Source organism: Bombus huntii, chromosome 8, assembly GCF_024542735.1.
Source record: "Bombus huntii isolate Logan2020A chromosome 8, iyBomHunt1.1, whole genome shotgun sequence".
Classification (NCBI taxonomy): Eukaryota; Metazoa; Arthropoda; class Insecta; order Hymenoptera; family Apidae; genus Bombus; species Bombus huntii.
The window spans coordinates 872,955-887,627 of record NC_066245.1 but is presented as its reverse complement, the minus strand read 5'-3'; the positions used below and the strand labels follow the sequence as shown (position 1 = coordinate 887,627).

The following is a 14,673-nucleotide window of genomic DNA, read 5'->3' as shown; positions in this document are numbered from 1 at the left end:
TTAAAGAATCGACACTGGCAAGAGTTGAACCTGTCGGATGAAAAACAATCGTATTATTTTTCAAATGGAAATTTGGAGGTATAGGAAATTTTCCGAAGAACTAGAATATCTACGGAGATAACAAACAATATTGAAGAACATTCTACGCGTAAAGTATCACGATATGTATTCTCTTTCTTCCGTGATCTTCGTAATTAAAGAATGACGATATTATTTTGTATTTTGTTATTATTCTAGAATATAGAATTATATTCTAGAATCTAATCAAAATATGGTTATATTCGTGCAATATTTTCCGCATTATGTAAGATATTTTAATATAAGGATTAAAAGATATGTAGATAGTACATATATGTTATAGAAAGTCGTATTTTGAGGATTTATAATGTAATATGAATTAAAAATCTATAAATTAATAGTAGTGATATTTGTTATACGATATTGTGCGGATATTATTATCGTATTTAATTTTAATTTGTAGTTTAGGTGAATAGATTTTGCAAATATTCTAGGAGTTGTTTGATCTACCATTGCAAATTCTGTAACAAACAAGCTGTGTAACTGAGAATATGAATCGGTAACATATAACACATCTCTTATAATTTTTTGATGATAAGAAACATGTTAATAATTAGTATAGCAAAAGAGAGAGGTGCTGCTCTAGCCCTTTCTCAATACGCAATAGATACTGCTGCTGTGAGCTGAATAAGCAGACTCTAAAAAGTTTTCGAAATTTGTCAAGAAAATACTCTACATATAACTGGAAAGTGTATTGTTCATATGACAATTACGTTTTGTTTGTAGTATCAGTCAGGTTTGATTGAAATTCGATATACATAATCAAGTTACATAAAGGTAAAGAATCGGTGTTTATTATTATATAAAAGTACAATTGCGTAAACTCATTTTGTTAAAGAGCAAAGTATAAGATTTATGTAAATTAATAATGATTAAATGTGATCTATAGGAATTAGTTTATTGTATGATCTAATGAGAATCCATTGTTGTAATTAATCTTTAGACTAATAATCAATGTACGATACCTATATTGATATCTGATGATGTCTGAAAAAAGATTGACTTATTTTTTAAGAATTACTTTCGCTTTCAAACAATTAATATGATAGAACATAAATCTTGAGTATCTGCAACATAAGTTATATTGATAATCATTAAACATTTGACATGATAATCTTCGTCTAACAATCATTTTATTTATCTAATCGCGGTTGAAAGGGACAGAATTTGTCAGAATTTTTATTAAAAAAACAATATATTTAATATGGGAATGTAATTTAAGAGTAATCAAGAAGAAATTAGTAATAACAAATGCATTTAATAAAGTAATTGGGTTTTACCTTGAATATAGATCTTATATATTTTTGACAATACTATAAAAATTGATTGAATTTATATAAGGTACATATAAATTCATTAAATAAAAGAGAAAATTATCATTATCATGTTCAATGTTTCTTTTTAAGTTTTTATTATTATTCTCTAATGTAATTAATAAAAGCTTATATGCATGAGTCTTAATCACGTACTCATTGACAGATACTTTAACTATATCATCAAATATGTTGCATGCAAAACTTATTGTTATCCGTTTCTGCCTTCATTTAATATTATTTGAGCTTTAATTTTGTGTTACGTTACCATTATGACTTTTCGTTTCCAGTAATCACAATGATATTACATATTACATATAGTACCATTCTGTAACATAGGAAAATTTCTGTGTAAAAATATTATATAATTCAGAGATTTATGATGAATATTATATACGTAGACATGAATAAGAGAACATAATAAAGTGAAGGAAGGAGATAAGGTTAGAAATATATATTAAATTTATATATTTATTAGTTATGTTTAAAACACATACTAGATAAAGCGTAATTCTCGTTAAATCTTAATGCGTTATGTGTTTTTTAAAATAAATGATTATATGGATGATATATATTGAGTTAATAATGTGTATGTGTGATAATTAAATTTAACAGTATCATATATCTGTTTTTGCATCGAAAATTAAATGATGAAACATAGATACATAAATTCGAAATATTGCAATGTATTAGGAAATTTGAAATATCATACATATTCAAATAAAACCTTTAATATTAAAGTTCTCGAATGTGTCGCAAATATATACACTATATAACTTAAACAGAACTATAAGGATATGATTATATGCAACCTAAATACGTAAAGCACAGAAGTACGTGAAGCCTGCGAGCGACAGGTAGCAGATGTAAATAAGTTTGGATGAACGATACCAACGTATCATTTCACATTGTTTTTCTTCCAGTTAAGTCAAGAAATATCGAATTTGATTATCCAATTAACTGGTTCCGCTCGTGTATCCATTGTTGATTCGTGAAAGAAGGGGGTAGGGGGATTTGATAGCAATCGATGCGTAATATACTCTCTCATTTGTTCGTATGGAAATACAAGGTAAAAAACCAGCATCAAAAGGAGAAGTAAAATGAATAACTGATAGAAGTCGCGGTCACCTGATTTCAAGGCGACGCACTGTCTTTCTCTCGGTCGTCCTCGATACTTTCTATTATAGCCTATGGTGTTGATATACAGACGGAGGCCCTGTTCTCGAAGGGCTACTCTCTCTCTTTTTACATTTTCCGTCTCATTCTTTGGACGCAACACGCGCCGGTATAGAAGACAGACCAGCCAGTCGGTCGGCGGTTACTCCACCCCCGTGCGACACGATCAATACGCGACTCTCCTCTTTTGCTATCGTGCTCACCCCCTATCTCATTCACATATACACGCGGCAGCGTGCGCTCGTGGACGCGCGCGCGCGCCCCAACTTTCTCGTTTCCCTCTCCCATTCCTTTTCTCTTTCCATGCAGATCGTACAGGCAGAGCTCCGTAGTCAGTAACGGTAACAGCAAGAGCGAGCAACACCATCGGCAACAGCACCAGAAGCGCTCAACTGTTCGTTTTGAAGCTGTCTTTCTGTTGCTATGCTGGCTGCCCTTATCCTCTCTTCTGTTTTCTCTACTCTCCCATCTCCTTCCTCCGGTCGAGCTCTTTCCGTGCGCTGTCATCCTACAGGACAGAGATCCTGCGTCGCCTCGCTCTCCGCGTTATTCTTTTCCGTCGTTCCTTGCCAAACGATTATCCAAAACTACTTTTTTCTTTCTCCTCTTTTCGTTTCTCATTTTTATTTCATTTCAATCTGTTCCTTTTATCGTTTTTTGTTTATCTTTTGCTAACCTTTATGTTTTCACAGGTATACTCATTGTTTTTATTGTAATCTCTCGGAGGAGCTGTGCAAAAATTGATTTTTTATTTTCTTCCTAACAGGTTCGATATATCTCTGTTTCTTTTCTTCCTTTTACCTGTACTGTTCTTTTTCGCTTATATATATTTCTGCATTCTGGAAAACATTTCGCCCACCTTCACGTATCTCTTTCTTTTCGTCATTTTATGCTTATTTTAGGCGTGACAATCTTGATGCCGATACGTTGTCAAAATACAAACGCAGTGTTCTAGAAGAGAGAAAAGTAAAATGACATTCAGTGGTGGTGGAAGTATTTTACTTTCGCAGTTTGTATTTAGTCGGTAAATGTACTTTTCTATGATCTGTATAGTTTTGTAGAAGTGTGTGTATGAGACAAAACACGCGTAGACATACATATATCCAGACAGCAAAACAGGTTGCATATTTTAAGAATGTATATGGTGTGTAGAGATTAAAATCTAGATTTTATAACTTCTATTTTAACAATTGCAAAACTATCTCATCTTTCAAACTTCAAATATACAAAATAGATTTTTTCCATTTTTAGCTGTTATCTTAAATTGTGAACCTCATTACATTTGTTTATTCATTATTTTATTATAGTTGAAAAGTGGATAACACACAAAAAACGATTTCACTTTTTTTGCTTTATAATATCGAGTGACATCAATTATCTCGTGATATCAATTATCAATCAGATTGGGCAAAGACAGAAGGTTACACTTCTATATTAAAGATCGATTTAAACTTTGATTTTAATTCAAAATAGCAAGACTTGATTATCGAATGTAAATTGCTTATAATATTTCAATTTTTTGCTTCAGACAACTTTCAATACAACTATACTGTTAACAGGGAAAACAGTGTATATTGATGCACACATATATGTGATAATAGTGATCACGCAGTGATCACTGATGTATATGTGTACAAAAAATCATAAAGGAAAGAGTTAAAGGGAAATCAAAATACTTACTTGATCACAAAAAGTTTTAGTGTTCTATAGAAAGAGTTAATTATAAGAATAAGAATATTAATTACGATATATGAAATATCTTTTAATGAAAGCACAATTTTAAATGTAGATATTCCGCTCTCATTTTTAAGGAAATTAATCTCCAACAAGATCATTTACCTGCATTTTACGTAATAAGAAATTCATCCATTTATAAAAAGCCTTATAGTCTTACACAAACATGTCTCTCATTGAAGAATGCTTATAGTGAAACGGTGCGCTAACGATGCAATTATCTGTGCAGCGGTACCGTTTCCGCAATATATTTTAATACAGGAAACTTATTTGTTTTTTACGATAACAGTACAGCAGAATTTATAACTACTGTGTTGTCCCATGTATATACATATATCATATATATAATATTGTGCAATACAATTTAATAATTGTATTCTTAATGTATCAATTATGCTACATTAATATTATTTAAATATTATCATTTACGTCGGAAACATTTAAAGTTCGCAAAATAAATTAACTTTTAAAATATTCGCTCGGTTTATGGAGATCATAACATTTTGCATCTCATTTACAATTTCATGTGCACACTCTTATTTCTTCTTTTCTAAATATTATAAAAACTTCGTTTCTATGGATATAAAACAAAGAGAAATTAAATCTTCGAATTAGTGTTTGATAAATATCGTAACGTGCATACTATTTGTGCTATTCTTTGTATTATTTAATTCCCTAAATACCTTTAAATGTATCTAAATCATTAATATCACTAAAATCACTATTGTTCAAAGAATAGTAGTCATTTTTGTTTGCTTTCTTAAATTTAATTTTTATCTGCTTAGTATACTCAGATTTTTTATATAATTCATAACCTAATAATTCAAATTTTTTAATTATTAAATCACTGTAATAAAAAGAAGAGCGTTTTCATTATAGTTTTTAACGGAATACATATACTTTCATTTCTTAACTTTCATCTGGCATCGTTGAGACATTTGATTTTAATTTGTATTCTGTGTCTTATGTAATAAATGTTATTTATGATTTTTATCATGCAAAACATAGCATATAGATTAAAATAAAGTACTTTTAAATAAAGTAACTGAATCCAAACTAATATAGATTATTTACGATCCAATTGAAAATTAATCGTATTGAATCAGTACTTTTTTTGTATAGTAGCTATTATTAATTTGATTACATCTCAACTCTTTATGAACAAATGATAGTGTTATAAAGTTAATAATGTCATAGAAAAATTGCGCAAAAGTTACCAACATTTTGTTCAACCTATTCGAGAGAGAGAGTTTTAACATCCATGTTAAAACTTCTTTCGAACTTGGCGATGCTTATATTTCACCTGTGATGCATACTTCAGTTTTTATAAGAGGGTTATCGCCTACTCTAAAGCAGTTACTCAATAAAAAAATATACATATGTATTTTGTTCATGAAAATATGTTGGCTGTGTACACGTCCAATAAGCATATTTACCTATGCTGTTTCAATATTAGCCTCAAGTATAATAGTGTGTACGTAATACCGAATAGTTTGTACGTACATTAAAATTGCGCTAGTGATTTTAAATATGATAGATCAAAGTTTGCGTTTGCTCATTTACTAGGTCATTTATAAATTAATGTAATATAAACCTATACAAACATTAAGATGAATAATTTAAATAAAATTTAAATAAAATTGGAAGGAGTTTATTAAGGAAAGAAAGTAAAGTTCTTTGAATTATGTTTTTTTAAGTTTCTAATTTAATTATCGAATTATCTCTCACAATTATCAATCGAGAAATTCGAAATGATATATATAATGTACTTCGAACGTACAATTTTTATATTTGAGCACGTTCGAAGAAGTAAATTAGCGAAACAATAAGTTACCTTTATTACAATAACACATTTAATATTTTGGAAGCATTAAATATTAAGATCAAAAGATTACGATTAAATACCGTACTCGTACCATACTCGTACCAAACAAGCAGTTGCGTTATGTCGTCGTTGTCGTTGTCGTTGTCGTTGTCGTTGTCGTTGTCGTTGTCGTTGTCGTTGTCGTTGTCGTTGTCGTTGTCGTTGTCGTTGTCGTTGTCGTTGTCGTTGTCGTTGTCGTTGTCGTTGTCGTTGTCGTTGTCGTTGTCGTTGTCGTTGTCGTTGTCGTTGTCGTTGTCGTTGTCGTTGTCGTTGTCGTTGTCGTTGTCGTCGTCGTCGTCGTTGTCGTCGTCGTCGTTGTCGTCGTCATTGTTGTTGTTGTCGTCGTTGTCGTCGTCATCGTTGTCGTTGTCGTCGTCGTCGTCGGTAACAGAACATGATTCGACCCTTACACAGAGATTCTCACCACGTGGGGCTGCGATAAATACTCAAGCCACCCGGTAAGCTCAATTGAAGCAATCAAACGGAGGGACATCGTTCAAATTGTTTTATTTTTTCGAAACTGTTATAGTTTGCTCTATATTGATCTATTAAATATTACTAAAAATTCATCTATGAATAGATACCATAAAAAGTCAATTACTTAATAACATATAATTTATTACTATTAATTTGTAAACAATTGATCAATAATTTTATATAAAAATGAAAAACGTATATTTTCACAAGCTTTTTTGATTAAATTATTATTTTATTTTTATTTAAGTTAATAACATGTGGTATTAACTCGGATTAAACTAAATATATGATCTATTATGAACTTCAAAGTTATGTAAGATCAAGAATGGAAGAAATAGTTTGAACATTTCGTAACATTGTAATTACTAGTATGTTTTATACTAAGACTACGTATTATATTTAATGTAATTTTCATTAGTAATAGTTCTGTTGTACGATGCATTGATGCACTTTATCTTGTTTCGCAAATTACATACATCTTTTAATAACAAATAAATTGTAACAAAGTACTCTTTTTCCTTCATCTAATTGCTTGTATTTATAAAAATATTTCTTTTCATCTCTTACACTATTACTTGTTTATAAAATAATTTCAGAAAATTGTCATATAATATAGAATGCAATTTTTACATGACAGTTATCACAAAATATCTCATTTATTCAACAAAGATTGTGACTGGTAGTAGCTACTTGAGAAAGACTAGGTGGTGTACATTTACGAATACTCTCTAGGGGCAGTTTTAGAGAATGGTTGTATATGGGTGAAAGTCAGTCTATATCAAGAAACATGAATGAAGCGGAATGCGTGCTAGTTATCGCACGACCTATGTCAGTCTTCGTGACCTCGTTGCGTGGATTCTCAATCACATGTACTGTAACATTGTACATACGAGCTGTGTATACCGTGACTAAACTACTTTTAAGTGAACTTTCGTCTTTAGTATCAAATACTAATTAAATACCAACGATTTTAATATCAAAAGAAGATTTTAAAATCGATAATTTATACCTTAGGTCTTAAAAGAAGGGAGTAGATATGATTGTATCGTATGTATTGTATGAGAAATTAATCTCATTGTAACGATTGATCTGTTTACATTTTAATTCTAAATTATGATCGTCAACGATCAGATTCGAATTCTCTTATTTAGATAGTTTCAATTTATAACTAGAGGAATTAGTATTCATCATTCAACGAATGACTCGCAAAATTAATTTATTAAGTAATTAAATACTTTAATATTTATTTCCTGCCAATTAGAGTAGGAGAAATATTAAGGCAAGTTATATAGCTATGTCGATCGATAGCCTTTAAAAGTAATAAATAAACTAATCACCGAGGATAAATATATTAATAATTAGTATTAATTTGGTAATGTTTAATTTTCAGTAAGCGGAAGGGCGGGTGCAGGCGGTGGCGGTGGTGGAGGCGGCGGCGCGCCCCTTTACGGTCGTCTGGTAGCTGAGGAGCCATTACCTCCTACAGTATGTGGGGGTGCCGGTACCGGTGGCGGTACTGGCGGGGTTCCGCAAGAAACCCCCGCGGATATACACGCTATGCAAGCTAGGATACCCCATAGGTTTCGTGATCCAGCTACGGCACCTCTTAGGAAACTCAGTGTAGATCTCATCAAAACTTACAAGCACATCAACGAGGTGAAAGATACTTTTCATTTAACAAATCGTTTATCGTTTTTCAATTATGCTTCTTTTTCTGTTCAAGTCTGTTTACTGTTATTCTTTTGATAAAATTATAAAATTATACTATCCTTGGATCTTGACTTCTTATTCACTTCTTCACATGACTTCACTTGACTTCTGATTCACAGAAGAATAGTTTGAAAATCTGTCACATCAAACATAACATGCTACTGATTTTTACAATAATTAAACATTATTGAATATTACTATTAAATAATTATTGACGTAGTTAAGGTAGTAAAAAGGTAAAAGGCTAAGAATACAAAATTTACAAGTGGGCAATTAAAATACGTATTCTGTTTCCTTTCTTTCGATTTTCAATAATAGTAGTAAAAAATTCAGTAATGGATGGAAATTATATCGATAAATGATTTTTATAATAAATAATTGTTACTAACCTCTGCTCAATAGTCGTTCGTTTACATTAGATTTATTCGGTGTGTTTAGAGCACAAATAATCAATATTCAAATATATTTGCCTTTAATATTATGTGCAAATTAATTGGTTATCTTTATCGTACCCCTTCCATCTTCCTCCGCGTCTTTCACAGTATACCCACCTCTTCCTCTGCTTTGTCTCATCTACGCACGTAACTTCTTTAACTACATACTTACCTACATACTTATTTATTCATCTTTTTTTCTCTCCTAGCTGACCATTCTTTTGTTAAACATAAAGACATAATTAATGGCTTCGTTGGTAACCTATAGTAATACTTTCATTGTTTTTTTCTTTTATAAAAGAAATAATAGCAAATGGTTTGTAAACATTTAGAATCTAAAACAGTTTTAATTTATATTTTTATTAATATAAACATTTTTGTATAATTTTTATTAATATAAACAAGATCGTACATCACTAAGTAAAATAATGAAAATGTTATAAGCAAAAGATCATTTAATTTTGGATGGAAAACAAATAATAACAGATAAACTTGCGATTTATATGTATCTCTTATAATAAAAATTATAGTGCCTTCAAAATTCTCAAATATTTTCTATAACATTGTAAAAAAAGATACGAAAATATCCTACATTCTTCTAAAGACAGTCCAAGATTCTATTTCTTTCTTTCTTCATTCTTCTATGTCTTCAATGAAGTTCGTCGGAAACTTTTCATTCTATCAATAATTTATTGATTATTATATTATAATAATTACCCAATTAATCTATTGAGAGATAATTTACAATAATATGATAGCATAACGTAATAATATAATAATATCATATGCAATACAACATTATTATAGTGTTTTATACTTCTACTTTTCTTTGATGCTAAACATATATATTTATTTTCTTGACAAACCTTACATTTAACTCAACTACTAACTTTTTATCTTTATTTTGTACAGCTTATTTCTATTTGTTTGTTTCTGCCTTTATCATTAAAAATACTATTGTGATATAAAATATTGATAAAAGAAACCTGTCAAATGCATTAATGAATAAAAAGTGCAGAAGAATTAAATCAGTGTTCTGTGCTTCTTCAAATTTTTAAATTCTTTTTATAATAATATTCATACAATAAGTCTTCATTAATTTTTATCTTGCACTTATCTCTTTTATGGAATAATTTTATCTTCCTTAATTATATCTTGTCACTTATAAGTTATGTCTTTCAATTTCTTTATCCTTATTTTATCTTTACTTGGATTTGACTAACTCCACGTTTTGTTTATGCTATATTTTTTTTCATTTTATTTTTTGCTTAATCCATTCTACCATTAGAAAAAATTGAATACTAACTAATCCATGTATGAGAAAGGATGGAAAAACCAACAAAAGCATTTGAAAATAAAATAAAAATACTTTGTGCATAAAATATATTATAATACTTGCATTTATTTGAAAACTAATAATTTTTATTTGAATTCTGACTCTGTTTAATAATCAAATTATTATAAAATAAGATATCCTTTTAATATTTAAAAAAAATTTTTAATAGTTTATATTGTCTAATGTAACATTTTATAACCTGTAATATATAATTTTGTGTATGTATATAATTTTCTGCTTCATTAATTTGCTCGTTTTTTTCATAGGTTTATTATGCTAAGAAAAAGAGAAGGGCGCAACAGATGCAAGGAGAAGATGGTTCCCATAAAAAAGAAAGAAAATTGTACAACGATGGTTGGGATGACGATAATCATGATTATATTATCAAGAATGGGGAAAAGTTCCTCGATCGTTATGAGATCGATTCGCTAATAGGTAATAATGCTCTAGACTATAAAGATGCTCGGCTATGTTCTATTCTATTAAATATGAGTCATTTATAACGAGGAATCCGTTATTAATATTATATAACAACAGAACTGGAAAAATTACAGAAGAGTGTTATATAAAAATAATGTACAAAGTATCTCTGAAAAAAGTAACCTTCTTAAGTAAAATGGGAGAAGAGGGAAAACAATGTAAAAGATATTCTCATAATGCTAAATACCTGTAGCTAATAGATAAATGTAGAAAATTTTCAATGTGGTTATATATAAGCGTATTCTTTTATGCAAAGTTAAATTTACGAAAATCATTGACTTATTCTTAATATATGTACTATTTTCAGCAATATTATTTGTAATTATAGTACAATTCTACAACTAATTTTAGAATTTATTTGGATAAACTTATTGTTTTATTACATTATATGTACCATTGTAAATATTAGTGCTTTTAATCATTTCTTTAATGCTTATCTTCTTAAATATGAGTATTTTAAATATTTCTGAGACATTTTTCTCTATTTTATCTGTAATACATTTAGTAATATCTAATTATGTACATCTTTTAAGAAGACTGTTTCCTTTAGCAATACTCTATATGAATATCAAAGATTTAAATATCTAGTTAAATTAAATAGTTAAATACAATCTTTAATATATATCTTTATGAGTGGTAAAGTACGATAAATATAATTTTTATGACATGAAATATTTGCATTTTATAGGTAAAGGCAGTTTTGGCCAAGTAGTAAAAGCGTTTGATCATGAAGAACAAACGCAAGTGGCAATAAAAATTATCAAGAACAAAAAACCTTTTCTAAATCAAGCGCAAATCGAAGTGAGGCTATTAGAAATGATGAACAGGGCGGATACCGACAACAAATATTATATAGGTTGGTTATTGTATTTTATAATTAGATATATATATATACGTACTACTTAAATCAAATTATTTATAATTACTTCATAATTCAAATTTTTTAATTACAGTTAAACTAAAAAGGCATTTTATGTGGCGGAATCATTTATGTCTGGTATTTGAACTGTTATCGTATAATCTATATGATCTACTTAGAAATACGAATTTTCGAGGAGTGTCGTTGAACTTAACAAGGAAGTTTGCACAGCAACTGTGTACTGCCCTTTTGTTCCTGTCTACACCGGAATTGAACATCATTCACTGTGATCTGAAACCTGAAAACATACTTTTGTGCAATCCCAAACGAAGTGCGATAAAAATAGTGGATTTTGGTAGTTCATGTCAACTTGGACAAAGGGTGAATATCTGACGGCATAGCATAATTTGATAATATCCAGAAACTAATTGTTGTTAATATTACTCGTAGATATACCAGTATATTCAATCCAGGTTTTACCGGTCTCCTGAAGTCTTATTAGGAATACCTTATGACCTTGCGATAGACATGTGGAGTCTAGGATGTATTTTAGTTGAAATGCATACAGGAGAACCTCTGTTCAGTGGGGCCAATGAGGTAGCAATTATAACTTATTAAGTTATATTATTAACTTATTGAACTCTCACCTATGATGTAATTTGATTGCAGAGTATTTTAGTATTAATTTATTTCATGCATTATAATATATTTAATATATAATCATTTAATCTACAATACATAATTGTTTTTCATTGCAACATTATAATGTACGTAATTCTTATTGAAAAGTAAGTATTTTTTATTTATTATTCATTTTTTTCTTTCACAGGTCGATCAGATGAATAAAATTGTAGAAGTACTAGGAATGCCACCGAAACATATATTGGACCAAGCGCATAAAGCGCGGAAATACTTTGACAAAGTCCCCACGGATGGCTCGTATGTGCTGAAAAAGTCAAAGGATGGTAAAAAGTACAAACCTCCTGGTACAAGACGCTTACATGATATCTTAGGTGTCGAAAGCGGAGGCCCTGGTGGTAGAAGGATAGGTGAACCTGGTCATTCAATTTCCGATTACCTCAAATTCAAAGACTTGATCCTGCGAATGTTAGACTTTGATCCGAAAACAAGAGTGACACCGTATTATGCACTTCAGCACAATTTCTTTAAGCGTACAGCCGACGAGGGGACCAACACAAATATTGCTGCTGCCAACAGTGCTAACACGAGCCCGGCAGTGGTATCGATGAGCCAAGATCATGGTAAGTTACTAAAACTTCATAATGCATAAAGCAGCATTTTTTGCTTACTGGGTCGTTTTACACGCGTGAAGGATAAAGATGTTTTCCTTTAAATCTGGTATTTTTTTTACCTGTTACCATTGGTTTTAAATCATAATTTAAGCAGTTTGTATATAATACAGTTATTCTACTTTCAGTAAGATTTTTAATCATCTTCACTCGTTAAGTTGTCCTACACTGATAAATAAAATAAAATTAGATAAACTACACTGGTAAATAAAATGAACTAAATTTTAGTAAAATAAATCATGTGATAATATATAAATAAAAAATTTTAGGTGGATAATTTAATTTTTTTACATCAATTTTAAATAAAGTTATATTTGATATTTCTTTATTTAGAATAAATCTAAATCTACTAATAGATTTCTGTTTATTTAATAAACGCACGTGCTGTTTACAATATAAAATGTGTAATAATTACATGGATTATGCAAATAATCGCAAAGAGACTATATATCGCTTAAAAAGTACACAGTTTTAGTAAATATACAGTTGACATTCTGGCTATACGTTAAATTTATAACTTTGTTAATTAATTATTTTAACTTATAAAAAAATTTGTACAATCTTATGATTGAAAATTTGTCTGATTGTTTCTACTTGCTTTTCATATAATGTATAGCAACTTTTGTCTTATACAGCTAAAATGTACTTCTTTATATAAATATATAAAATCTATAAATCTATATAAAATCTAATTGAAGTAACATACATATAAACATGTTTTTTAATTCAGTGTTTATAATTTAACATCCAATTGAGTTCAAGCTTCTGCGATAATTTAGAAATATTATACATATCTAAAAGTTAATGAATTAGAGCAATACAGTGACTCTCTTGTGTTGAACTTTTTAAGGAACTGCGGCATTGTATTGAAGATTTAGGCAGGCTTTAATTTGTGCAGAAAATAAGACATTTGCTTATATAGTTACATATTTCATAATAAATAAAAATTATTTATGAAATAAACAAAAGATTGGCACTTATAAAGTATAATTATTTATATTTATTAAAAATTTGTTTAAATAGAAGAACTGTTTTAATAATTACATTTTAGTAGAGATATAAATCATAATATAATATCAGTGAATATCAACATAAAATGTATATTTGTCTGATATATTTTATTTTCTGCGCAAACTAAACGATACTTGTTGTTGCCCGTAGATATGATGGGGGGACAGTACGTGGCTCGATGACTGTCGTATCCGCGGGGCGGCGACGACCTGTCCTAGGCCCCAACCCTAATCTTACTTACTAACATAAGTAAGTTCTGTCTAACAAACAATCCTACAAGCTAAAAGACTAACAATGTCCCTGATAATCATATCCTGACCTCGGATGTAATATACGAAGCCTTGCTTGCTTGAATAAAAGAACTTGCACTTCTGATTTTTTTAAATATGAGAGACGGATTCATATTGATTGCCCGTGTCTCTGTTCTTCGATACAGTGTACTCTTATAAGTTTTATATTTATTATCATAAATTCTATTATTTAAATTATTATATTATTATGAAATACATTAGATTTTAAAAGCAGTAAATATTAAATAGCATTCTAAGAATATGTTCTTTGTAATGTTTATATCCACAGTTATGAGAAATGCAAGTATAACAAATAACAATAATTTATGTATGACATATATTTTATTGCATATATATTTTTTTATTAATTCTTTCGTTTTCAGAGAACATATTCTTGTTAAAAGTAATTCAATTTGCATATCTGTATTAAGTTTTTATTCTGTAGAGCAACTACTTCATTGTCTTGTAATTTATTTCATGCATGCTTTAACTGCTTGCATATAGCATGCGAAGTGCATCTTCATCGTATAACGAAACATTAAATTCCGTTGTTGCAGTAAACATTTTATTGATTTATAATCTGCACATTTATCGTTTTACA

At 29.3% G+C, this 14,673-nt stretch overlaps 1 protein-coding gene across 6 annotated transcripts in view; it reads left to right on the top strand.

Moving 5' to 3' along the window:
* The window catches only part of LOC126868591 (serine/threonine-protein kinase minibrain), a 35,886-nt gene that overhangs the window by 15,412 nt on the left and 5,801 nt on the right, over positions 1–14,673 (top strand). For all 6 annotated transcript variants that reach the window (XM_050624228.1, XM_050624224.1, XM_050624227.1 and 3 more), the window contains 6 exons: positions 8,033–8,298; positions 10,389–10,557; positions 11,291–11,458; positions 11,556–11,842; positions 11,912–12,058; positions 12,291–12,723. In XM_050624228.1, the coding sequence (XP_050480185.1) occupies positions 8,033–8,298; positions 10,389–10,557; positions 11,291–11,458; positions 11,556–11,842; positions 11,912–12,058; positions 12,291–12,723 (1,470 nt within the window). The remainder of the gene's footprint in view (positions 1–8,032; positions 8,299–10,388; positions 10,558–11,290; positions 11,459–11,555; positions 11,843–11,911; positions 12,059–12,290; positions 12,724–14,673) is intronic.